The sequence below is a fragment of the Onthophagus taurus genome, chromosome 1 (assembly GCF_036711975.1).
Source record: "Onthophagus taurus isolate NC chromosome 1, IU_Otau_3.0, whole genome shotgun sequence".
NCBI classification, from domain to species: Eukaryota; Metazoa; Arthropoda; class Insecta; order Coleoptera; family Scarabaeidae; genus Onthophagus; species Onthophagus taurus.
Window position 1 is genome coordinate 38,599,248 of NC_091966.1, and position 26,506 is coordinate 38,625,753.

The 26,506-nt window shown below is 31.6% G+C and overlaps 4 protein-coding genes across 5 annotated transcripts; all 4 read left to right on the top strand.

Moving 5' to 3' along the window:
- Positions 1-6,206: 6,206 nt before the first annotated feature.
- Positions 6,207-8,011, top strand: LOC111429320 (cytochrome P450 4d8-like). Of its 2 annotated transcripts, none has more exons than XM_071201292.1 (6): positions 6,207-6,397; positions 6,449-6,646; positions 6,700-6,882; positions 6,942-7,261; positions 7,313-7,553; positions 7,608-8,011. In XM_071201292.1, exons 1-6 carry the CDS (start codon positions 6,247-6,249, stop codon positions 7,952-7,954), a joined length of 1,440 nt encoding a protein of 479 aa, XP_071057393.1. In that variant the 5' UTR covers positions 6,207-6,246; the 3' UTR covers positions 7,955-8,011. The 2 variants fall into 2 exon arrangements, with proteins under 2 accessions (XP_071057393.1, XP_071057394.1); XM_071201293.1 differs by having other exon boundaries at positions 6,323-6,397; positions 6,469-6,646.
- Positions 8,012-12,512: 4,501 nt separating this feature from the next.
- LOC111429328 (cytochrome P450 4d8-like) lies at positions 12,513-14,508 on the top strand. Its single transcript, XM_023065207.2, has 6 exons — positions 12,513-12,708; positions 12,763-12,960; positions 13,020-13,202; positions 13,263-13,582; positions 13,635-13,875; positions 13,929-14,508. Exons 1-6 carry the CDS (start codon positions 12,558-12,560, stop codon positions 14,273-14,275), a joined length of 1,440 nt encoding a protein of 479 aa, XP_022920975.2. The 5' UTR covers positions 12,513-12,557; the 3' UTR covers positions 14,276-14,508.
- A 1,324-nt stretch (positions 14,509-15,832) lies between these two features.
- On the top strand, positions 15,833-17,190 carry LOC111429330 (putative nuclease HARBI1). The gene is made up of 3 exons (XM_071195645.1): positions 15,833-16,254; positions 16,333-16,817; positions 16,898-17,190. Exons 1-3 carry the CDS (start codon positions 16,055-16,057, stop codon positions 17,188-17,190), a joined length of 978 nt encoding a protein of 325 aa, XP_071051746.1. The 5' UTR covers positions 15,833-16,054.
- A 1,725-nt stretch (positions 17,191-18,915) lies between these two features.
- On the top strand, positions 18,916-22,983 carry LOC111429321 (cytochrome P450 4C1-like). Its single transcript, XM_071201294.1, has 8 exons — positions 18,916-19,038; positions 19,118-19,391; positions 19,770-21,346; positions 21,400-21,597; positions 21,653-21,835; positions 21,886-22,205; positions 22,266-22,506; positions 22,561-22,983. Exons 3-8 carry the CDS (start codon positions 21,196-21,198, stop codon positions 22,905-22,907), a joined length of 1,440 nt encoding a protein of 479 aa, XP_071057395.1. The 5' UTR covers positions 18,916-19,038; positions 19,118-19,391; positions 19,770-21,195; the 3' UTR covers positions 22,908-22,983.
- The last annotated feature ends 3,523 nt before the right edge of the window (positions 22,984-26,506 follow it).

Consider the following 26,506-nt stretch of genomic DNA (forward strand, 5'->3'; position numbering starts at 1 on the left):
TCATTGACTGTAAGTATTTTTCAGTTTTTTGAGATTTTTCACTTTTCCTCATTTTCCTCGTGGTCAACTCTATTTAAAATTTAAATTTTCTCCATAAAAAGTTTTCCTTTTTGATTGTTTTGCCTCTATTTTTAGATTATTTTTGTATGATTTAAGATTAGTTTATAGTTTTTTCGCGTTTTTATAAATTCTTTGAACGTCTTATATTTTAACTTAACTTCTAACTTTTATTTCAACAAAATTTATTATTTATAAAAAATATATTTTTATCGAGTTAACATCACTTTATTATATTTTATCATTTTTCGATTGTTATCTTATTTTTCGTACTCTTTATAGTTGTCGCTGATGATGGGGTAACCCGAAACTAGTACGACTTTAAATTAATAAACGCAAGTTAGAAGTTTTTATATGGTTTTTATTTGATCATTATTCTTGCAACATGGATAACTCTTACAAAACATAAAAACTTGAAAAAATTCAAAACTTCACCCTGACTCTATTTTTGATGGTATATAAATGATCAATAACCTAATTTAAAGCTTGAAATGTGTATTATAGAATGGTGTATAAACACCGATATGTTGATAATCAAAAAGTATTCGAATCGGTATAAAATCAAACACTCTAAAATTTATGTTAAATGAAAAGTTAAGAAAACTGGTATAAATTCAAAAAATCATCCAGGCTTTATGTCTGATTATATAGGAATGAATTATATCTTAAATTAAACTTTGAAATATCTATTATGAAATGGTGTATAAAGATCGACATTTTTATAGTCGAAAAATATCCGAAATTATTCAAAAGCAAACACTCTGAAATTTGTATTAGATTAAAAATGAAGAAAATTTCTAAATATTCAAAACATCACCCTGTCTCTAATTTTGATCATATAGAAAAGATAAATAGCCAAAATTAAAGCTTGAAATGTGTATTATAGAATGGTGTATAAACACCGACATGTTGATAATCAAAAAGTATTCGAAAAGGTACAAAATCAAACACTCTAAAATTTAAGTTAAATGTAAAGTTAAGAAAACTTGTATAAATTAAAAAAATCTTCCAGGCTTTATTTCTGATTATATAGAAATCAATTATATCTTAAATTTAAGCTTGAAATGTCTATTATGAACTGGTGTATAAAGATCGATATGTTCATAATCGAAAAGTATCCGAAATTATTCAAAAGTAAACACTCTAAAATTTGAATTAGATTAAAAATTAAGAAAACTTCTAAATATTCGAAACATCACCCTGCCTCTAATTTTGATCATATAGAAATGATAAATAACCAAAATTAAAGCTTGAAATGTGTATTATAAAATGGTGTATAAAAATCGACATGTTGATAATCAAAAAGTATTCGAAACGGTACAAAATCAAACACTCTAAAATTTAAGTTAAATGAAGAGTTAAGAAAACTTGTATAAATTCAAAAAATCATCCAGGCTTTATTTCTGATTATATAGAAATGAATTATATCTTAAATTAAAGCTTGAAATGTCTGTTATAACATGGTGTATAAAGATCGATAGATTCATAGTCGAAAAGTATTCGAAATTATTCAAAAGCAATCACTCTAAAATTACAATTAGATTAAAAATTAACAAAACTTCTAAATATTCAAAACATCACCCTGTTTCGAATTTTGATCATATAGAAATGATAAATAATCAAAATTAAAGCTAGAAATGTGTATTATAAAATGGTGTATAAACATCGACATGTTGATAATTAAAAAGTATTCGAAACGGTACAAAATCAAACACTCTGATATTTAAGTTAAATGAAAAGTTAAGAAAACTTGTATAAATTCAAAAAATCATCCAGACTTTATTTCTGATTATATAGAAATGAATTACATATATCTCAAATTAAAGCTTGAAATGTCTGTTATAAAATGGTGTATAAAGATCGATATGTTCATAGTCGAAAAGTATTCGAAATTATTCAAAAGCAATCACTCTAAAATTTGAATTAGATTAAAAATTAACAAAACTTCTAAATATTCAAAACATCACCCTGTTTCGAATTTTGATCATATAGAAATGATAAATAATCAAAATTAAAGCTAGAAATGTGTATTATAAAATGGTGTATAAACACCGATATGTTGATAATTAAAAAGTATTCGAAACGGTACAAACTCAAACACTCTGATATTTAAGTTAAATGAAAAATTAAAACAAACTTGTATAAATTCAAAATTCAAAAAATTAACCAGACCTTATATCTGATTATACAGGCTGTCCCGCAACGATTGTACAATACTTCACCAGTATATTCTTTGATCAAAAACTGACAAAAAAAGCTTAATAAACGTAGGTCCGAAAATGGTCCATTGTTGAGATATCCAAAGTTTTAGTTTCATAAGTTGACCTATTGTTAACATCATTAATTGTAACGGTTTAGTTGTAGTAATTGTATGATTAACATTTGTTTTACTACTTTTAATAAGTACATACGAGTACCACGTGCATAATGTGCTGTTGCTCCATCGTGCATAAAGGTTTGCAAGCATTTGCAGAGGTAATTCACCAATAAGGTAATAAGGTAATTGCCTCCGTAAGCTTATTTTGTAAAAAAAATATGGAAGCATCGGCTGTCAATCAAAATGGAGATTGTCATCACTCATAATGTGCCTATTATGGATATTAAGAATTCTGTTTTGAGTAAATGTTGTTTCTTCCGTAAACACAATGTTTATGGGACGTTTAGTACCACTTCCTGTATGGCTCACCTACAAAAAATCTGTTGTTTTTTTCTATAATTTTCTTTTAAAGCTTGAAAAGTGTTGTAGTGATACGGATATAGCAACTGCTTCCTTGGAGTGAACGGTTGTTTTCTTGTACAGAAATCTTTCTAATGCTGGTTGAGGCATTAGAAAGATTTTATCAATGCTTCCCAAAACTGCTTCTTTTAATTCCACATGAAGGGGTTAATCATCATAAAAAAATTTGAATTAATGAAGTTAACAATAAGACAACTTATGGAACTAAAACTTAGAATATCTCAACAATGGACCATTTTCGGATCTATGTTTATTAAGCTTTTTTTGTCACTTTTTGATCAGAGAATACACTGGTGAAGTATTATACAATCGTTGCGGGACACCCTGTATAGAAATGAATTATGTCTTAAATTGATATGTTCATAGGCGAAAAGTATCCAAAATTATTCAAAATCAAACACCCTAAAATTTGAGTCAAATTAAAAGTGAGAGTTAGAAATAAAATCTTCTGTTTGGAAATCCTAATTACATCTAATCCGTGTACTGAAGTGGAGTTGTTGCTACCAGTTAAGTTTAATTGTCACTGTAATTGTTGTCGCCTTCGTATTTAGAAGGTTGCTTTCATTTTCTTAGTTCTACATGATGATAACAATTCTTATGCTGTATTGTTTAAATTTAAAGAGTGTCATTAGAGTTTATAAAAATAGGCTAGTAAAAAGCACAAAGCGTGTTATTATTAAGGTATGATCGAATTTTAGTGCAAATTTTCTCAAAAAGAGATCTTTCTGATTCTTTTCCGATTCCAAGCTTGTGGGTGCGATTAGTAGTGATCTACATCATTGTCAAATATGTTTCTTTGGTGCATCATCTTTAATTGCATCAATATTTCCTCCTTCGTTCAAATCATAATCATCGTCAAATACTAATTTACCTTTTTCTTTTTGAATTGCGCGTCGACTTCAGCTAATAACTTACTTTGAAATAGTCGTTTTTTATTAGTTTTATTTCATATGAAAGTTCCAGGTAGTTTCAGGGTCGCAAAAGGGATCTCAAATCCTTTCATTTATAAAAAGGAACGAATGTTTTAAATGAGGAAAACCCAACAACACTATTCTGCTCTGGTTGACATCAGACTTTATGAAATTTCACTTTACTGTAAAGTTTGGGCTTCTAGAAAGGATTTGAAAACTCCGTCAATAATCTCTTTATTGAAGAGATTATTGATGTCGAGAAATAGTATAATGTTGTAATTCGGTGTATTCACTTTATTTTTGGCAATAATTTTATGTTGTTTGAAGTATTCGTTAAATGGAGTAAAAATCGTCTTTAATAGCATTATTTGAATATTTCCATGGTGTGCAAATGTTATACGTAAAAATATATCCTTACGTTTTCATAATTACTTATCAAATGTTTATTCGACTCATTGATAATGATAAAACGTTTTTAATTATTTATGTCTCGTAGCAAAGCATTAGCGTTTAATTTAAATTTTGCAGCGTAATCTGTAGATTGATTACTGACATTTTGGAAACGTGTCTTGCGTTAAAAGCTACCTTGTCAGTTAAGTATGTGCACAACAATTTTCCGATGCATTATTGTATGAAAATTAAAATTAATCTGGAGAAGAATAATGATTATTAAATAATTGTTACATACGATTTAAATGTTACCTTTAAAACCTCTATTAAAATAATTATACTACTACGACTGTTTGTGCCATTTCCTCGAAACTTTTAGTTTCGTGAGTTAAATCTGTAATTAAAATTTTGTTCATAATATATATTTGGTGTATCAACAGTTTAGTTAAACTGTTATTCTTCTATGTTCCGGATTACGTAAACCATAGGCGATCACTGTAATCGCTGTTTTTCATTAACATCACGTGGAATATTAATTTGTAATCATTATTTGATTAATTATTCTATTTGACGTGTAACTAAAAGGATTTTAGTGATAGTCTCATATCTTTGTCTGAATCATTTACTTAATTTATCTTTAGTATGAATAAATAATTACAATCTATTTCTACACTAATATTAAATATTTTTACATATTTATCTACATATTTGGAATTAATATTTCACAAATTCGAATTTTAAACAAAATCGGTTAAAAACAAACGTACGACAAGAATAACAAAATGTTCCCCTTGTTTTTCCTTTTAGTTTTGTCGCCAATAACTTCGTTATCTTTATAGGTAGTGAACTAAATTCGCTTTTTCTTATCTTGATCTACCCTCTCGCCAAGATACCTATGTGAGTTAAGCTCCCAGCTCCCAGCTTTCTCTTATGGGAATTACATGTATAGAAAAACAATTTCCATTAAACCAACACCATTTGATTCCCCTTTTCTTAACATATAATCACAAAAACCTTGAGCATTAACAGTATTTTCAACTAGCATGTTTAGTTTTCAAGTTGTAATAAATATTTTCATCAATAAACGTTAATTTACACATTTTGAGAATTAACACTGATTAAAAGTACGAAGTAGATGGAATAAAATTTTTTATATTTTATGTTTTTCTGATTTATTATGAACAATTTTTATTGATATCATTCTTATGCACAGGTTTTAATTATTGAGTTAATAACGATTTTATTGTAAAATGCCTCAAATTCAACATGTTTGGAATTTGTCGTCCAATAGGTTGATAGATAATCATCATAGGTGAGGTATAATTGGTAGTGCATACTTCTTTATTGCTTCTTTACCAACAATTCTCATCAACAACATTTTCTCTTAGCATTTTTATTTTCAAGTTGCAACAAAAGTTTTCGTTGACGAAGCAAATTAGTTTTTAAAAATCCAATGATATAGGAATTCTTCCGAAAAATTCATTTAGTGTGAGAGATATTTAAACCTCATAAGACCTCTTAAGATTTACTAATTAGTGAAAAGCATTGCAAATTATTAGGAGCAATTGGGAATCATTTAGACTCATTTAAATGAATTGGGATTAAGTGAGAAATAATAGCATGTTCTTTAAGGCTTTGAGAATCATTTGGAACAATTAGAAATTACTGAGATGTTACTGAGGCACTAAATGCAAAAGTTACTGAGAGCTATTTGAGGTTAGTGAGGGATAATGAGGTGCAAGTATCTTAGAAAACGAAAAGTATCGACAATAATTTAGAATCAGTGACGCCGAAAGTAATATTTCAAGAAAAACAGACATCACAGCTTCAGTATTGTACTTACACTGCGCTCAAGTAATCATATCATCCATCTCATCCAAAATCAATATATACATTAAATCAAATTTAATATACATACATAGAGCGATAAAGTTTTCAAATAATTAAAATCTGTCTGTTAAGACCTCAAAATTTATTAGAACTGCTTTAGAAACTCCGTAATTAGCATATTAATAAATATTTATAACGCTAAATACTTGAAATTTTATCACTTCAAGGTTAGAAGTACAAAGGTCAACCATTCGATAGTATTAAGAACGTTGAGTGTCCTCAAAAACTCACCAGTCTTTCTTGCTCACTCAAATCAGCATCATGATTACTATCCTGTTACTCTTAGGAGTAGTGGTCGTCATCATTTACTATTATCGAAACTATGTGAAGCAATTTGAGGATATCGATAAATTACCTGGCCCATCAACTCTACAACTTATAAAGGATTTATATTTTAATAGTTCATCAAAAGGTAAATAAATAAATATAATCTTTTAAGTACTTTTTTCAAAATTTATTTTAGGCATCATTGATTATTTTCAGTCGTTAAACTCTATTTATGGACCTGTAGTGAAAGTTTGGATGAAGCCGTTTAAACCTATGATTATTACAAACGACATGGAATATTGTAATAAAATTTATAAAGCTAATGATCATTATATTACCCCAGCTCTTTTTGAAATTACTTTTATGGGGGAAGGAATTGCCAGCAACGCCCATTGTAAGTTTTCCCATCATTGAGCTTTTGTAAAACAATTTTAACAATATTTATAGATGAAAACTGGAAAAACGATAAAAGCGTTATGGTGAAAACTATTACTAAATCTTACATTAACAATAAATTAAACATTTATGACCAAAAATATAACGAGCTCATTAACGCGATTAGATCACATCTTGGTAAACCGGTCGATGTGGAAAAGTACCTGCATAAAATTCTTTTAGAAGTATTAATAGGTAATTAAAATGTTTCTATTTTCTTAATAGTTATAATAATAAATTCTTAATTGATAAAGAAACAATCCAACATAAAGGAATAAACCTAACTCAACAGGAATTAAAAGATTATATTAAGAGTCGAAATGATTTCTTTGTACTTTTAATGGAAAAAATGAATTCGTTTAGTTGTGTTGGTGTACTACATTGGTTCACAAAAAATTATAGGCAAATTTGGAAGCGACATGCAGAAGTAGTTACATTTGGGACTAATTGGTTGAAAAAATTTGAAGAAATAGATGTAAAAGAACGAGATCCCACGAACTTAGTGTTTTCTATGATGGACGCACAAATCCCTAATAAACGAATAGTTGATAACATAAATACCATAATACAAGGAGTAAGTAAAATTATTTAATTAATTTTTTAAATCTAGCGCTTTCTTGTTAAGGGTCACGACACTAGTATCCTCCCCATAAGTATGGCTTTACGAGAAATGGCAAAACGACCAGAAATTCAAGATAAAATATACGAAGAAATTAAAGAAGTAATAGGTACAGATATAAACGCAGAAATCAATATAGATCATTTAAATAATATGCCGTATTTGCATGCAACCGCTAAAGAAGCTGTTAGAAGATTCATGTCGTTGCCGTTTTTAGATAGATTAGTATTAAGAGATATGGTTATAGGTAAAATTCATTCTATTTTAAAATTTCTTTTGTTAAATTCCGGTTTTTCTTTAGATGGTACGAAAATTCCGAAAGGAATACAAGTTATGTTCCATTTAACGGGGATTATGACGTCAGAGAAAAATTACGACGATCCTCTTACTTTTAAGCCTGAAAGATTTATGAAAGAGAACGTTACAGCTCAAGCTCAGAAATCGTTTATTGGATTTGGTTACGGAGTGAAATCGTGTCCAGGAAAACCGATTGCGTATGCTGCAATGAAATTGATTCTTACAAAAATTATTAGAGAATTTGAAGTTTTACCTGCCGAACACGACGTGCAATTAGTGGCGGAAATATTTTACAGAAGCGTTAGTGGAATACCGTCAACATTTCGTAAGAGGAATATTCAAGCAGTTTAAATGTTTTTATATTAAAAATATTGTATTATTTTATGGGAAAATAAACTATTATTTTCATTGCGTTCTAATGATTGTTACAGAAAATTTCTCTAATGTCACAAAGTAAGAAAAATAAAAAAGGATAATTAGATTTAATTAATACTATAATAAAAGAAAGTGATGGCATTCTCTGAATTCCAAACCGTATTGAAGAATATGAATTTGGCGAAATCAGAATTTCTGTAAAAAATAATATTTGATATAATGTCACCTCCAACAATCTTTTATAAAAAGAATATAACAAAAAGACTTCTAAACTTGCTTTATTTAATTTAATTTAATATGCAGTCAGACCGGTTTCGGGGCTAGCCCCATCACCAGTGACAACTAAATACAAACGGAGAAAACAATGTTAAAAAATTTCTTATATAATTAACACCAAATAAATTTATCAGACAATAATTTAAAATTATTAGCGAAATTATCAAATATGTATATGATAACATATACATAAATGTATATGACAAACATTAGCAAAAAAATGAAAAATTTTACATATTAAAACATGTTAAAAAATATAAAAAATCTATAAAAACTACTCACTGTCAGTGGCAGACTAAAATTGTAGAACGAAGATCATCAAAAGAACAGGGGGAGCCCCGAAACCGGTCTGACTGCATATTAAATTATTTTAAATAAAGCAAGTTTAGAAGTCTTTTCGTTATATTCTTTATATAAACCACTTGCAACATGGATCTACATTCTAATCTTTTATAAGTTCCAAAAAGTTTTATTTTTCAATTCATATCTATTTCAGAAAACAAATTTACTTCCCTTTCGCTTTATTTTCAAAAGCTATCAATTGAAATCAACAACGATGGAACGGATAGTGATTTTGCGAAAAGCCGGATATCGGATATGCGGCATCCCCTTCGGCCGGATATCCGGTTATCCGGGATATCTATCCGGCCATTATGGTTATAATTTCTGGTACATTTCTGAAGTGATACCTTACATTGCCACATTATTGCGATATCTGAATAAAAAATAAATTAATAAGAAAGCTTTATTATTAGATATGTCAACTTATTTGGATCCAAGATACAAAACGAAGTTTTTTGATACTGATTTAACTAACGAAGTAACTCTAAAAAGAGGATACTTTAATTAATAATTGGAGATATTTCCACAATGATCCTTCCAGAAGTGAATTTTATAGCGAATTTTGAAAGTTATCGATGAAAATTGCAACATCGAAAATTTTATCAAAACTTCAAATATTGTTTTCTCAAAAACTAAAAGTTATTTTTCAAAACGGGTTGGTTCATTGGAAAGAGGATACTTTTACTAACAGTTTGGAAAATTTTCATAGTTATATTCCAAGAAATTGCTTTTATACGAATTTTTAAAACTTAATCGGGGGTAAACACACAAGAGCTTGACTTTTAATCGGATAATTTTATTTTTACACGAAAGTTTTGTTACCATGGAAATAACTCGAAATCAAAAGCATGATAAAATCGCGACAGCTTTAGCTGGAGCGATTTTATCTTTTGATTTTGATTGAGAGTTATTTCCAAAGGGTAACAAAACTTGAGTGAATTAAAAATAAAATTATCCTGATTTAAAATCAAGCTCGAGCGTATTTTAGGGAGATTAATACACGACAATTGCACAATTTATCAACAATTTTTAATTATTTATTAACTATTTTTGACGTAATTATAGTTGTCAAAAATGTGACGTAAACAAAAGTATATATATGGTAGTCGCGTTTTAATCAGTTATAAAATATCACGTGTGATTTATTCAGTTGAAAAACCTAGGTAACTTTTATCCACTTAGAAATTCACGTTATTGGTCGAAATTTTAAACGATCGTTACTCTGATTGGTTGTATATTATTGGAGTGCATTAATCGGTGAAAATTGTAAAATTCGAAAAAAATGTGGATCATTTTAAAAATTTATTTCTCAAAAACTAAAAGCGATTTTTCAAAATGGCTTGTTGCATTAAAAAGAGGATACTTTGATTAATAATTGGTGATATTTCCACAAGGATCCTTCAAGAAATGAATTTTATAGCGAATTTTGAAAATTATCGATGAAAATTGCAACATCGAAAATTTTATCAAAACTTCAAATATTGTTTTCTCAAAAACTAAGTTATTTTTCAAAACGGGTTGGTTCATTGGAAAGAGGACACTCTTATTAACACTTTGGGAAATTTTCATACTGATATTACAAGAAATGGATTTTATACGAATTTTTAAAACTTAATATGCGAAAATTGCAAAGTTCGAAAAAATAGTCGATCATTTCAAAAATTTATTTCTCAAAAACTAAAAGCGATTTTTCAAAACGCCTTGTTGCATTAAAAAGAGGATACTTTTATTAATAATTGGTGATATTTCCACAAAGATCCTTCAAGAAATGAATTTTATAGCGAATTTTGAAAATTATCGATGAAAATTGCAACATCGAAAATTTTATCAAAACTTCAAATATTGTTTTCTCAAAAACTAAGTTATTTTTCAAAACGGGTTGGTTCATTGGAAAGAGGGCACTCTTATTAACACTTTGGGAAATTTTCATACTGATATTACAAGAAATGGATTTTATACGAATTTTTAAAACTTAATATGCGAAAATTGTAAAGTTCGAAAAAATAGTCGATCATTTTAAAAATTTATTTCTCAAAAACTAAAAGCGATTTTTCAAAATGGCTTGTTGCATTAAAAAGAGGATACTTTGATTAATAATTGGTGATATTTCCACAAGGATCTTTCAAGAAATGAATTTTATAGCAAATTTTGAAAATTATCGATGAAAATTGCAACATCAAAAATTTTATCAAAACTTCAAATATTGTTTTCTCAAATACTAAGTTATTTTTCAAAACGGGTTGGTTCATTGGAAAGAGGACACTCTTATTAACACTTTGGGAAATTTTCATACTGATATTACAAGAAATGGATTTTATACGAATTTTTAAAACTTAATATGCGAAAATTGTAAAGTTCGAAAAAATAGTCGATCATTTCAAAAATTTATTTCTCAAAAACTAAAAGCGATTTTTCAAAACGCCTTGTTGCATTAAAAAGAGGATACTTTTATTAATAATTGGTGATATTTCCACAAAGATCCTTCAAGAAATGAATTTTATAGCGAATTTTGAAAATTATCGATGAAAATTGCAACATCGAAAATTTTATCAAAACTTCAAATATTATTTTCTCAAAAACTAAGTTATTTTTCAAAACGGGTTGGTTCATTGAAAAGAGGACACTCTTATTAACACTTTGGAAAATTATCATACTCATATTCCAAGAAATTGATTTTCTACGAATTTTTAAAGCTTAATCGGCCAAAATTGCAAGATTCGAAAAAATTGTCGATTATTTAAAAAATTTATTTGTCAAAGTGATAACAGCGACAGTTCTGTTAGTAATGAATGTGGTGATGAATTACAAGCGAAAGGAAGGAAATTAGACGACACTGCAACAAGAGATTTTATGTATCGTATTGGGATTGTTCCAATGAGGTTGCTAAAGACAAACCTGATATAAATAAAGTTGTATTAAATGAAAAAAGTCCTATTGGGGTTGAACTTGATTATTATCTGCAGTATCCAACACTTAATTCCTGTGAGTGGTGAACTATCCGGTCAAAGCCGGATAGTTGCCGGATATCCGTTCCACCACTGATCTCAACCCATTCCAGAGATACTTGGCCTGGGAGTTTTAAGTGAAACACCTGTATAGAAATGTTATAGTTTCATTGTTTGCTTCGTTCCATCTTTACTACCACCTGTCTAAAGTTCTGCCTTTTAATACTCCAACCGGTGGTCTCGTGTTCAACTCTACTTCTTCGAAGTGGATACCAATCATGCATCTAATGTTGTTTCTGTCTTAATCATGAAATAACTTTTTAGCCACTACCAGAACAATACTACAGAGCAGCATCATAATGAAAGTGAATTTCCAAGAATTGATCCTTATATACGTCTAAAGAAAAAAATCATCACCTTGTTCTTTACATATTCCACTTAGATCATGGTGGTGATTTCCTAATCTATAACATCTAATTATATAACCGATGAAACATTTGGTGCTCTCCTTTCTCCTATCTTGATTAACGATTTTTTATCTTTAACATTAATCTGTCTCTAAAATATGTCAATATGTCTTTTAAGTATTGCTGCCAACCACGGTGCGTTAAACGCTCCTGTGAAATAAATGAACCAAAAACATAATTGTGCAGGATTCCGCTTTACAGTTGGGCTTTGATCAACTTATCCATCACAGGCAACAAAAGCTTTGACAGTAGACGTTTGAATTTTCCCCCTTTCTTATCTTTCCTTAAATAGCCATAACTTTCACTAAAATTTCTATGCTGTTGGAAACTTATGTTTCTGAAATAGTTATTAAATATGACTCTTAGCACAGTAGATTTTATTTTATATAACTACAATATTTTTACATTTAATTAATGGATTATAAAAAGAGGAGTCAAAATGTTATCATTTCAAAATAAAGTAGATACAGAAGTGAATGACACGATAATAATAATAACGTAGAATATTCTCAATAATAAGCCAGTTCTTGTTGTCGACGCATCAATAATATGATTACCATCATTTTACTTTTAGGGATAGTGATCCTCATCATTTATTCTTACCGAAACTATGTGAAGCAATTCGAAGATATCGACAAATTACCTGGTCCATCAACACTAAAATTTATAAAAGATTTGTATTTTACTCGTTCTTCACCAGGTAAACTTTTAGATCGAAATAATTTTTAGTACGTTCTATCAAAAATTATTTTAGGAATCGTTAATTATTTTCAATCATTAAACGCAATTTATGGACCCGTAGTTAAAGTGTGGATGAAACCATTTAAACCAATGATTATTACAAACGATATGGAGTATTGTAATAACATTTATAAAGCCAATGATCATCATATTTCACCAACTCTTATTGAAATTACTTTTGCGGGTGAAGGAATTGCCACCAATATCGATTGCAAGCTTGCTTCATTAAATTTTAGTCAATAATACTTATTTTAAATAACTTTTTTTCAGATGAAATTGGGAGAAAAGATAAAAACATTTTGGAAAAAGCTATAACCAAATCTTACATTAACAGTAAATTAAATATTTACGATAAAAAATATGACGAGCTCATCAATGCGATTAGATCTAACCTGGGAATGCCGGTTGATGTAGAAAAATATTTGCATAATATTCTTTTAGAGGTGATAATAGGTGATTTAAAAGTTTTCTTTAATAGAAATAATGATAAATAACATTTGCTGTTTGTTATAGCAACAATTCAACACAAAGGGATAGAAATAACTAAACAAGAATTACAAAACTTTGTCAAGAGTAGAAATGATTTTTTCGAACTTTTAATGGAAAAACTGAATTCAATTAGTTGTGTCGGTGTATTACATTTATTCACAAATAATTATAGGAAAATTTGGAAAAAACATAACGAAATCGTTAGATTTGTTGCTAATTTATTAAAAAAGTTTCATAACTTAAATATAAAAGAACGAGATTCAAAAAATTTGGTGTATGCTATGATAGACGGAGGAATGCCTGATTCAAGAATAGTGGATAATATAAATACCATAATACAAGGAGTATATAAAATAGCCTTCAAATTAAACAAAAATTAACTTTTCTTTTGTTTAGGGCCACGATACTAGTGTTGTTCCTTTAAGTATGGCTTTACGAGAAATGGCAAAACGACCAGAAATTCAAGATAAAATCTATGAGGAAATTAAAAAAGTCATCGGTACAAACATAAACGCAGAAATTAATATCGACCATTTAAATAACATGCCATATCTGCATTCAACCGTTAAAGAAGCTGTTAGAAGATTTTTCCCAATACCTTTTCTAGATAGATTAATATTACGAGATATGGTTATAAGTAAGTTTAATTTTAATTCAATTAAAAAAATATAAATTTTGGTTTTTCTATAGATGATACCAAGATTCCTAAAGGAATACGAGTAATGTTCCATTTACCGGGGATTATGACATCAGAGAAAAATTACGACAATCCTCTTACTTTTAAACCCGAAAGATTCCTGAAAGAGAACGTTACAGCTCAAGCTCAGAAATCGTTTGTTGGGTTTGGTTATGGTACGAAATCATGTCCTGGAAAGCTGATCGCGTACGCCGCAATGAAGTTGTTTCTTGTTAAAGTTATTAGAGAATTTGAAGTGTTACCAGCCGAACACGATGTAGAGTTAATTTCAGGATTATTTTATCAAAGTATAACTGGAATACCATCAATATTTCGCAAAAGAAATGTACAAGTAATTTAAATATTTTTTCCGTCGACCGTGTATTTATATGATTTATAAATGTATACAAAATCATTCATTAATGACACCTATTAATAAACGATTTTCTATTAATAAACGATTTTAAGAAAGTCCGACCGAACTAAATAGTAGTCAATTTAATAAATATTCTCCAATGAAATTTGTAATACCGACCCAACCGACCACTATATCTATTCGGTAAGACTACAAAAATAAATTATGACACATTAAAAGTGAGGTTATTTTGCCAGTGACAGAATTGGGAGATTTTGTAACGATGGATTTTCTCTATTTTGTTGAAAAGACGGTCAACGGAAAAATATTGTAACTAACTCGTATATTAAAATGCGATTAATTATCTCAATAATTAACGCGTTCGCTTCGCTCGCTCACGCGTTAAAATATCTCGATAATTAATCGCCTTCATTAATAGACTTGTTGGTTAAATAACTATTAATTTTAAATGAAATGTATTCTTTTGTATTTGTATTCATCTTAATTATACGAAAACTTTTATTTTTATTTACATTTTTCTTTGTCTATCAGTTACAAATTAGCTAGTAAAACATTAAAGTTTCATATTATTTAATTTTTTTAGAGAAATATATATTTTATTATGTTATATTTGTCTTCGTAGTGTCATCAACAAGATTCCCACATTTTAAGTCAACGTCTACCTCGACTTACTGAGTATAACCACTTTCTAATTCAAGAGTTTTGCGAAATCGGCGGTATTAGTTGATATCGTTCATTTGGCGTCTTGAACAGTAAACTAAGTGCACAACACCTTAATTTATCCTCACTTTGCCGAGGTCGCTTGCTGGCGAGGCACTAGAACCGGGTATATATTAGCTTTATGTTGATGTAACTATTTCTCATTCAAATATTGTGTGCTTGGTTCATTTTCCAAGACATTAAATGGATAATATTATCGTCCATTTAACGTGAGACAAGTGATTATCTCGAAAACGGTTCTTTTTACATAAAAATGAACCAAATGAAAGTTGTTCTGTGCAAACAGGGAAACCATATAACATAACATTTTTTGACCTTGACATAATTTTCAAGGTTATATGAAGGTCACGACCAATTTTTGAAATGGCACCCTATATATTTTATTGCAAAATCTGAATCTGTGGATAAAAGAAAGTTATTCAAAAAAAATAATAAAGAAATTTTACTGTGTGGTTTTGCCAGTACAGCGGCAAAACATCTTTTGAAAAACATTGAACCTGAACATTGATTCAGAAATAATTAACTAACGTTTATAATCTAGCAAGAACAAATAAGATTTATGAATTTTTAAGCATTTTCCTACCTGCTTCGATACATTGTCTTTAGTTCTTAATTCTTAGAATACTATTTAAGAATGCTCAACAAAAAAATGCACAAGAGGTACATTGGGTGACTTGGCTCGTCAGAAATACCTTTGGAAAGGGGTCTAAAAGGTTCCGACATTTCTCCGCCTTTGTCAATTTGATAATAGAATAACGCATAAAAAACAAGAGTTCGTAAAACTGCTTAAGTGGGCATTTTCAGAATATCACTTTCAGAGACTTATGCCCGTTTGCACCGTAATACATAAGCATTGCTTAAAGGCTAAGTAATGCTTAAGTAGTGAATTTGCGTTGCACCGTCAAGTAACCCGTTCTCAAAATCAATAAGACGTTCTCAAATATAAGTATTTGAAATCCAGTGCTTAAGTTGTTCTCAAGCGCATACTTCAAATAGACATAACCGCACATAACCTATACGTTAAAAAAGTAATAAAATTAAATAATGGATCTGCAAATTTTCGACGACGATTTAGATGTTTTGGAAATAATTGATTTTGGTTTTCCAAAATTAATATACACAAGATCCAATTATTTCCACGAAATGGACGAATATAATTTTTTTAAAAGATTTCGTCTAACAAAACAAAGTTGTTTGTATGTTCTACGACAAATACAAGAAATTATAGAATTTCCGTCTAATAAGTAAGTAGTATACATTATTTTAAATTATACTTTTATAGGCTGAATTTAGATTATTTTAATACTACTTGTTTTGTACAGAAACAACTGTGTGTCTCCAATGAACCAGTTGCTAACAACCCTTAGATTTTACGCTTCTGCTAGCCATTTAACTATTGTAGCTGATTTTACCGGGATGCATACTTCAACAGCTAGTAGAATTATATCGCGGGTATCGCGTGCAATTGCTATGCTGAGACCGCAATACATTAAAATGCCAAGTAATACCGAAGAAATTCTAGCAGTACAAAACCAATTTTATGGAATAGCTGCATTTCCCAGGATTATAGGTGCCATTGATTGCACGCACATAAAAATTCAGTCTCCTGGTGGCGAAGATGCAGAAGTGTACAGGAACCGAAAAGGCTACTTTTCTTTTAATGTACAAGTTATTGTAAATGCAAATTTGGAAGCCATGGATATTGTGGCAAGGTGGTCAGGATCTGTTCACGATTCAACTATATTTAATAATAGTCGGATTAGAGCACGGTTAGAAAACGGAGATTTCCAAAATGGCATATTATTAGGTATGATGTTACTGATACTTAACGTAAAATAGTACATATTACTATTTGCTTATAAATGATTAATGATAAGATTCTTTTAGGCGACAGCGGATATCCTCTGCGAGAGTATTTTCTAACTCCATTGGCAGTGTGTAGAACAAGACCAGAAGAACTGTATAATGAAGCTCATATAAGAACCCGAAATACAGTGGAACGGTTCTTTGGAAATTGGAAACGTCGATTTCCTGTCCTTGCATATGGCCTACGTTTGAAAATTTCCACTGTGATGGAGGTTATTGTAGCAACGGCAGTTCTACAAAATATTACCAGAACAGTTATGACCGAAGAAAATGTTGCTGTTTTTCCAGATGACATTAATGAAGCAGATTTTTAAATGTTCAAATTGAGGCTGGCCGTGTGGAGATAATATCGGCAATAATGGGATACATTATTTAAGAGATAATTTAATAAATAACTACTTTAATGATTTATAAAACAATTTATTATAAAAATAACTATTTTTCATTACTTAACCTATCTAGTTTTCAACTGACATTAACTTGACAACACGAAAAACCCTAAAAAATTACTAAAATTTATAAAAATAACTAAATTTTATGGCATTGTTGCCAAATAACCGATACTTAAACGTAACTTAGTTGAGCATTGTATATGTTGTGTCGGTGCAATAGACATAAAATTTAAGTTCTTCTTAACTATAAGAACTGCTTAACTAAGTTATGCTCAACTATGTAAACGGTGCAGCCGGGCATAAGTGTGGCAGAAAAAGTCGAAATGATTTTTATTTATGGAGAAAGTGGCAGAAAAGTTGCTGATGCTGATCGCCTTCGAGAAGTACCTTTTACAGAGTTGTGAATGATTTCACTAATACTGGAAATGTGGAATCAAGAAAAAGAACTCGGCGAGCAACTGTAACTACGGAAGAAACGGAAATTGCGGTATTAGCTAGCGTTGAGGTAAATCCTCAAGTTAGCACTCGACGACTTGCAATTGACGCCGGAATATCGAAGACCAGCATTTTAAGAATATTAAAGCGTAACCCATACCACATTTCATTGCATCAACAGCTTTATGGAGGTGATTTTGAAAATCGATTAATATTTTGTCAATGGGCACAAGAACGAATGCGGTTGGACGTCAATTTCTTTGGTAACGTGCTATTCTCGGATGAGTCTACTTTTACAAACAAAGGACAAGTCAATAGACATAACATGCACTATTGAAGCGTTGAAAAACCGAGATGGTTGCGTGAAGTAATGTGTTGTGGCATAATTGGTGATAAATTGATTTCGTCCATACTTTATTGCTGGCTGAATGGGGAGAAGTACTGAATTTTTTTAGATGTCGCCTTACCAACGCTACTTGTAGATTTGAGAAGGGAAGAAAGACAAAATATGTGGCCGCAAAATGATGGGTGTCCAGTACATCTTTCACATATTGCACGTGAAGCTTAAGATCGGGATTATGCTGGGCAATGGATTGGAAGAGGAGGTCCAATTTCCTGGCCTGCCACATCACCTGATTTAACACCTCTTGATTTTCTTTTATGGGGCGTCCTTAAGGATAACGTTTATCGCGATGTTTCCCACTACGACAGAAAACATGAAAGAGCGAATAAGAAATGCATGCAGAAATAGTAGCCAAGAAAGCCTTTTCTGTATAAGAGCTTAAAGATAACATAAATGTTTGAAAGCTTCATTAGCTTTGTCTTGATTTGACTCCACTTCTAATGAGTCAACGATTAACATTATCGGGTAATAAACAGTGTGGTGTCCCTACCAGCTTGGTATTGTAATGTTTTATTGTAATATTTTTGTGTAAAACTACAATGTTCGGTTTTTCAAAAAAATAGGGTTTCTTTTAATTTAATTAATTACAATAATAATAGTTTTAACAATGAGACTCAAATTAAACTCAGGGTTTCGGGCAAGTTCAGTTCAAAAAAAATAAATTTCTTTTGAATTTAAATTAAATTTCTATCGACGAGAGGTAAAACTTTTAAATAAAAACAGAAAACTACAATTATCGACTGAAAAATCGATCTGAGAGAGAACACGTTTATTTTTTATCTTTTTGAGAGAGAATAGGGTAGAAAACTCGTTATATCCGTCCTTGAAATAAAAATGGCTAACGTTTTAAATTGAAATCAAACTCGTTGAAAAAATAGTGTTAAAAGAAAGTGAACGTTGCATAAGAAAAACTGAAAAATCTTTACCCACAAGTAAGTATTGATAATGAATTATAAAGGAGACTCTTGGTAGTTGTCTTTTGAGTTTAATTGGTTAATTTTTCTTTTATAGGTTATATTAAATAAAAAAAATAAATTATCAACCGACTCACTGCGAAGAAAAAGGGTTTGAATTCAATGTGATAACAGGATAATAGATTGTCTCTTGGTTTCGGAGTTCGAACTAGTTTTTCTGGATTGGTTACTGGATTCTTCGTAATTTCAGGTCTCTCCTTCGATTTATTCGGGATTGTCTACGGGATTCTTCTGACGGATGAGTGGACTGTTTGTCCTTCGGATTTGGATCTTGGATGACTTCGAAGATGTTTTAGGAGTTCTCGGATAAGGTTAGTTCAATTATTTTATAATTTTGAGGTTATTTTTAACTTTGACGTTTTAAATTGGCTCGTTGGCCTCGCGGAGATTTAATTTTTTTTTCTGCCAACCGACGTGAACTCGCCGTTTGTCAGATGACGACTGTTTCCTGTTTGCTTGCGATTTCCTTTTATACTCGGCCCCCTTCCTGTTTCTTCCTCGTTTCTGATTGGTTCTTAGGTTCGCGCCTTTTTCAAAATTTAAAATTTTTGCATCGAAATTAGCGTCATCTCTCGGATTTTTTTGGAACTAACCTTCAAAATTAAATTCTTTTTCCCTTGATTTCTCCCTTATTCCTTTATAAATCGTAATAAAACTTCGTATTCATCGTTGTCTTTTCTTGTTTTCAGATATACATTGGAGTACACGCCAAATTCCACCAATGAGTAAAGTTAGAAAAATTCAATTTTAAATCAACGATTTCTTCTTCAAAATAACGTTAAAACATCAAACGATGGATGAAAAATGTGCTTTAGGAGCTGAACTAATTTAATTGATACCTCTGGAAGCAAACTGAACGGTTTTAAATAAGATTTCTACCAACAAAAATTTCTCTGTCAAAATTTTATGGTTATGTTTTTCTCGATGAACCATAAAGTGGTTATTTTTATCACAGTATATACATTCTTCTTATCATTACTATTCATCATTGAGCTACAGGACTCTCGCAACCTGGAATTAATTTTTATTCTACTCAAACCTTATAGCTATTCTAGATAAAATAAGAAGCACTCTGCGTGACCCGATTTTCCTTCGGACTTGGAAATCAATCATGATGAAATCAGCGTAAATCAATCATGACTTTGTTTTGGAGTCATCTTCCTCAAAATAAGCTTTCCACTTTAACCGATAGCTCCATTACTACAACACATTATTGCAATGTACTGACTGATTGATTTGCAATGTCAGAAACGTGGTGAAATTGTGGCTTAGGCATGGTTTATATACTTTTCTTTAACCTCTTGAGATTGGTTAATCCATTTAGAGAGAGCCATTTGAGCGATGCTGAATTTTCGGCAATCGCTGTAGTAAAAAGGAAACTCTTGACAAGAAGGATGCGATGGCTTCTTTCTCCAAACCATCACTTCCTGGTCTAAACGATCAAATTCATAATCTCATCTATAAAATATTGACTGGGTTGTATTTGGTTTCCGGTAAAAAGCCAATCAAGTTTCCATTGAGAAAGATTTCATTCTTATTACAGATATTGACGATGCTTCCAACAGTTACAAACAGTGAAGTATAAATCCACTCCTTTTACCAACGAGATGAGATAAGGGACTTCCCTAACTCAATTAGAAGTTTACTAAGCTAAGACTAGATGATATTCACGTAGGAATATGAAGCTCGAACTGGAAACGATTCATTCGATAGTCAAACCGATATGCATATACAATGTTTTAGGACAAAACTACACAGAATAAACACTACATTTTAAAAATCTCCAATTATTCCCAAATATCGTAAAATCTTTATCGCATTTTCTTGCTTATTTCCTGTGCTATAAGGATTCCAATTCTAATGTGAATTCGAATTCGCTTTCGCGTTGAATTCTACATCTGTACTATATTTTACAGCACAACAGCTAAAAGTTTTACATGATTAAATCGTTGTTTATACTATATCTCTACATAATCACATCTAATTAACATTCCATTACGTAGTACAGTAATAAAGTTATCAATGCCGATACAAAGGTTAACGATACGACAATATTAATAAGTTTAAGAATCGTCAACGTTAGCCCATTTCTTGTTCTCCCGAAGAATCGACAACATGATTACCATCTTGCTATTTTTAGGAGTCGTGATTTTTATTATATATTCTTATCGAAATTATATGAAACAATTTGAAGATATCGATAAATTACCTGGGCCATCTACGTTAAAACTTATAAAAGATTTGTATTTCAACAGTTCCTCAAAAGGTAAAATAATAAATATATAATCGATTTTTGAGTACTTATAAAAATTATTTTAGGGATTATTGATTATTTTCAATCGCTAAATTCGATTTATGGGCCTGTGGTAAAAGTATGGATGAAGCCCTTTAAACCGATGATTATTACAAATGACATGGAATATTGTAACAAAATTTTTAAAGCTAACGATCATCATATATCACCAGTTCTTCATGAAATGACTTTTATGGGTGATGGCATTGCGAGCACTGTTGATTGTAAGACTTTATTATTGAGATTTAATTAATAAAATCAGTTTTTAATTATTATTAGATCATACATGGAAAAATGATAAAGGCGTGATGGTCAAAGCCATTACAAAATCTTACATTAACAGCAAATTAGATATTTATAATCAAAAATACGACGACCTCATTAACGCGATTAGATCAAACCTTGGAAAACCGGTTGATGTAGAAAAATATTTGCATAAAATTCTTTTAGAAGTGATATTAGGTGATTAAAATATTTTTTTAATACATGTATAACATTTTTCATTTTATTAGAAACGATCCAGCATAAAGGTATTAATATAACTCAACGTGAAAAAAAAGATTATATCACGAGTCGAAACGATTTCTTCGTACTTTTATTGCAAAAAATGAATTCGTTTAGTTGTATGGGAGTTTTACATTGGTTCACGAATAATTACAGAAAAATTTGGAAGCGACACTCAGAAGTTGTTGCATTTGGAACTGATTGGTTGGAGAAATTTAATAAATTAGATGTAAAGGAACGAGATCCAACCAATTTGGTTTATGCTATGATGGAAGGGGGGATCCCCGATAATAGAATAGTGGATAATATAAATACTATAATACAAGGAGTAACTAAATAGATTTAGTTTTTTAAGTTACTTAATAATTTAATTATTTTTGTTGTTAAGGGTCATGATACTAGTATTGTTCCTTTAAGTATGGCTTTACGAGAATTGGCACATAACCCAGAAATTCAAAATAAAATTTATGAAGAGATTAAAAATGTAATGGGGACTGATATAAATGCAGAAATTGATATTGAGCATTTAAACAACATGCCCTATTTGCATGCAACCGCTAAAGAATCACTCAGAAGATTCATGTCGATGCCGTTTTTAGATCGATTAATCTTGCGTGATATGCTTATAGGTAAGATAAATTTTATAAATACAAAGATAATTATAATTAATTGCATTTTTTTAGATGGTACAAAAATTCCTAAGGGAATACGAGTAATGTTTCATTTAGTGGGGATCATGACGTCGGAGAAAAATTACGACGATCCTCTTACTTTTAAACCCGAAAGATTCCTGAAAGAGAACGTTACAGCGAAATCTCAAAAATCATTTTTTGGATTTGGTTACGGGCCGAAATTGTGCCCAGGAAAACCGATTGCTTACGCCGCGATGAAATTGATTCTTGTCAAAATTATTCGTGAATTCGAAGTGTTACCCGCCGAACACGACGTACAATTAGTGTCGGAATTATTTTTTAGGAGTTTAACTGGAATCCCATCGATTTTTCGTAAAAGAAATATAGAACAAACTTAATTTTTTATATTAAAAAATATTTATTATTATTTACTTTAACATTTCATATTGCAAAATACAAAGAATATTTTTAAAAGATGTTTAATTCATAACAGGGGGTGGTTTATCTTAGGATTGCTTAACAATTATAATCTGGGAGTGTTGTCAGTTGTTCTTGTTAATACAATATTACGTTAATGGAAGGGTGAATAATAAGGGTTTATACGGGTGCGTTAAGGTGTGTTTTTGGGTTGGTGTATAAACCATCAGTTTATGCATTATGGAGTTGCTTGAAGATTTTATATTTCGCGACGACCGCGCAATAAATTTCTCCAATTCCGTTCTTCCCGAACGCAAATTGCCCCCCGCGAATAATGAGATTGTAATGTATGCAACGCTAAACCAGCAATAAATCCACCGGGAAAGATATATAAGAGGGACATAAATTTAGCACGCGCTGGGGCCCAAATTAAAACCAGGGGGGCCCGATTTTTTCCCCATTCCCAGTTCAGTTCTCCTCGTTCAAGTTAAACAACTGGCGACTGATGAATTTAATTTCAGATGACAAGCAAACATCCCGAGAGCTGCAAGAAAAATTATGCGAAGAAACTTCCATTTATCTCTCCCCTTGCACCTTACTCGCGACCTTAGCACTTCGTTAAGTGCTTCGTTAAGAGGTGAAGTTGGGAAAAGGTACAAAACATAATTTAAGGACAAATTGGTTCGAAACAATTAATCTCCCAAGAAGTCATAAAACCACGATTTACGGACTCGTGATACAACAACGTCCCAATCGAGCTAATTATTTTCGATGCTCTCACATCGATTGGGGCACCCCTGCGGTGAAGTCGGAAAATTTAATGCTCGCCGGCGCCACTGAAACGTCGACGATGGAGCCGTGGGGCAGTTTGATTAATCAAAAACAGCTGATGCAGCATACATTGATATGCTCGCTCCCGAATTCTCACCCCAACCCACACCTATAGAATATGGGTGGTACGTCTACCACCGTTATTAATGCCTTTATGCCATTGACTGGATTAGCTTTTTAATTTCATTTCAGGTAGTGCTTACCCTTTTGTAAAAACCCAGACGGTACATGTCAGTTTAAATTAATTAATAAAAAAAACTTCTTTTAATTCTTACAATATTACTAGAGATCCCAGCTTATTTTAGTTTTTTTATATTAAAATTTCTTTATATTATACTGAAAAAATTGACTTTTTCCAAAATAGTACTTTCTAAGGGTTATAACCCCAACATGCTATCCCGAGATAATTGATTTAGCAAAAATAACGAGCGACTCAGAGGAAAATTGTTGAGCAGAAGATTATTGGTGATATAACAGATAAGAATAGAAATATAGAACATTAAAATCTTAACAGGAAAAGAAGCTGATCTGTTCGACGACATGGAACTATAGAAACCGTAAAGAAAATTCTCAATGGCAATGTTGACAGAAGAACGTAATGCTGTCAATCCACAAAAAAAAATACACATGAGATAAGCAAATAGTAAAACAAATAATAAAGCAAAGCCAAATTTGAAACAGTTTATCAATCACATATTAGCTTTTGAAATCGTTTTAGCAACGCACATTAGAAATGCATTTGGTTGTTGCTGGTCTTTAGTTAATGTGAAACCAGAACTAAGAAGGTGACCAAGAATCCAGTGGAAAGAAGCCAGAAAAAGTGGCTTCAACAGGGGAAATGGCTAGAGATAGAAACACTTACAAAAGAAGGATCCGAGACCCAACTATTTCGGTAATCACGGCCAGAGCAAAATCGGTTCGGCTAACTGATAAAGATGCAGATATTTTGCGACAGTGGTTTGAACAAAATATCACATTTATAGTAAAGATTATCAAGCGGGAAAATCAGCAGAATTGGCTCTACACAACTTAGTTGGTAGAGTATCCATTACGCTGCAGGATAAAGAAATCTTGGTTTGTGCGTTTCTGGATATAGAGGGAGCGTTCAACAACGCAATACCACAATCTCTTGAAAGAGCTGCTCTTGACAGGGGAGTGGAAGCAACTATAGCGGGTTGGGTCCGCAATATGCTAGATAGTTATCTCCCCTGCTTTGGTCCCTCCTAGTTGACGATCTGATTGCGATAGTCGAAGCCGTTGGTGTGGAAATACAAGCTTATGCTGATGACATTGTCGTTATGGTCAAAGGAACCTGTTTGCCGAGGACATCTAAAGTCCTCCAGGTGACCCTACATACCATTTGCGCTTGGTGTAAGGGAGAGAACCTCTCAATAAACCCGCAAAAGACAATTGTTGTGCCCTTCACCAGGAAGCGAAAGTTGGATGGACTAATCCGCCCAACTATCCAAGGTGAAGAAATTCCTTTTTCAAAGGAAGTCAAATATCTAGGAGTAATCCTAGACAAAACCCTGTCATGGAATGGACATTTGCAGGGAGTTTTGCACAAAGCTAGACTATCCTTGTGGACTTGTCGCAGTCTTTGTTGAAAAAATTGGGGTCTTACCCCTGAAAGACTGTACTGGCTCTATGTGACTGTGGTTAGACCTATGATCACATACGGAGCAGCAGCCTGGTATAGGAAAGTCCGACAGACTTCAGTTATCAGTAAACTTTCACGAATTCAACGAGTAGCTGGATTGGCAATCTCTGGTGCGATAGGCACAACGCCAACTCTAGCAATGGAGGTTCTGCTTGGCCTATCTCCTCTGCATTTGCATATAGAGAAAGTGGCTAGAACAACCATTTACAGATTTAAGCAATATGCTCAAAACTGTTCCGACATGTCCTACCAATGGGCTGCGGAAGACATTATAAGCACTGATACTGTGCTATCAATGCCGTCAGATTTGGCGGTATCACTATCAGTGATTAATGCTCGATACCAGATTGTACTGCCTGAGCGGCAGTCCTGGATCGAAAATGAAAATTCTCTGGTTCGGGCAGACATTTGCTTGTACACAGATGGATCAAAAACGCCTGAAGGGGTAGGAGCAGGAGTATACTGCCAGACACCTCGAATTAAGCAAGCCTACAGCCTGGGTACGTACTGTACTGTATTCCAGGCGGAAGTATTTGCTATTGACATGGGTGCTAAAATCTTTCTTGAAAGAGGGGTGAAGAACATGACAGTACGAATTTTTTCAGACAGTCAAGCCGCTCTCCAGGCGCTGCAAGCCGTGAAAACGGTGTCGGCTCTGGTTAATGATTGTAAGAGAACATTAAACACACTGAGTTGTGATAACAGAGTCTCTCTGATCGGGGTCCCGGGTCACTCTGGGGTTGCTGGCAATGAAGCGGCAGATAAGCTAGCACGAGATGGCAGCGCTGAAGCGTTTGTGGGGCCGGAACCAGCAGTTGGTGTATCATTTGCGATGGCCAAATATAGGATTGGACTGTGGGCTGAAGAGAGACTTCGCCTACTGTGGACCAGTTCTCCTGGAATGAGACATGCTAAGGTGTTTATTAACATCGCCACTGTTAAACCCGGGAATATTTTAGGACTTGCCCGTAGTAGCATAAAAGTTCTATATCTTCTAAAAAAAGTTCTATTGATAACGATATCTATCGGGGTACAATAGATCCTTAGGGTCGCGGTGCAAGGTTGGTTGGTCCGCTTACCCGATATGTA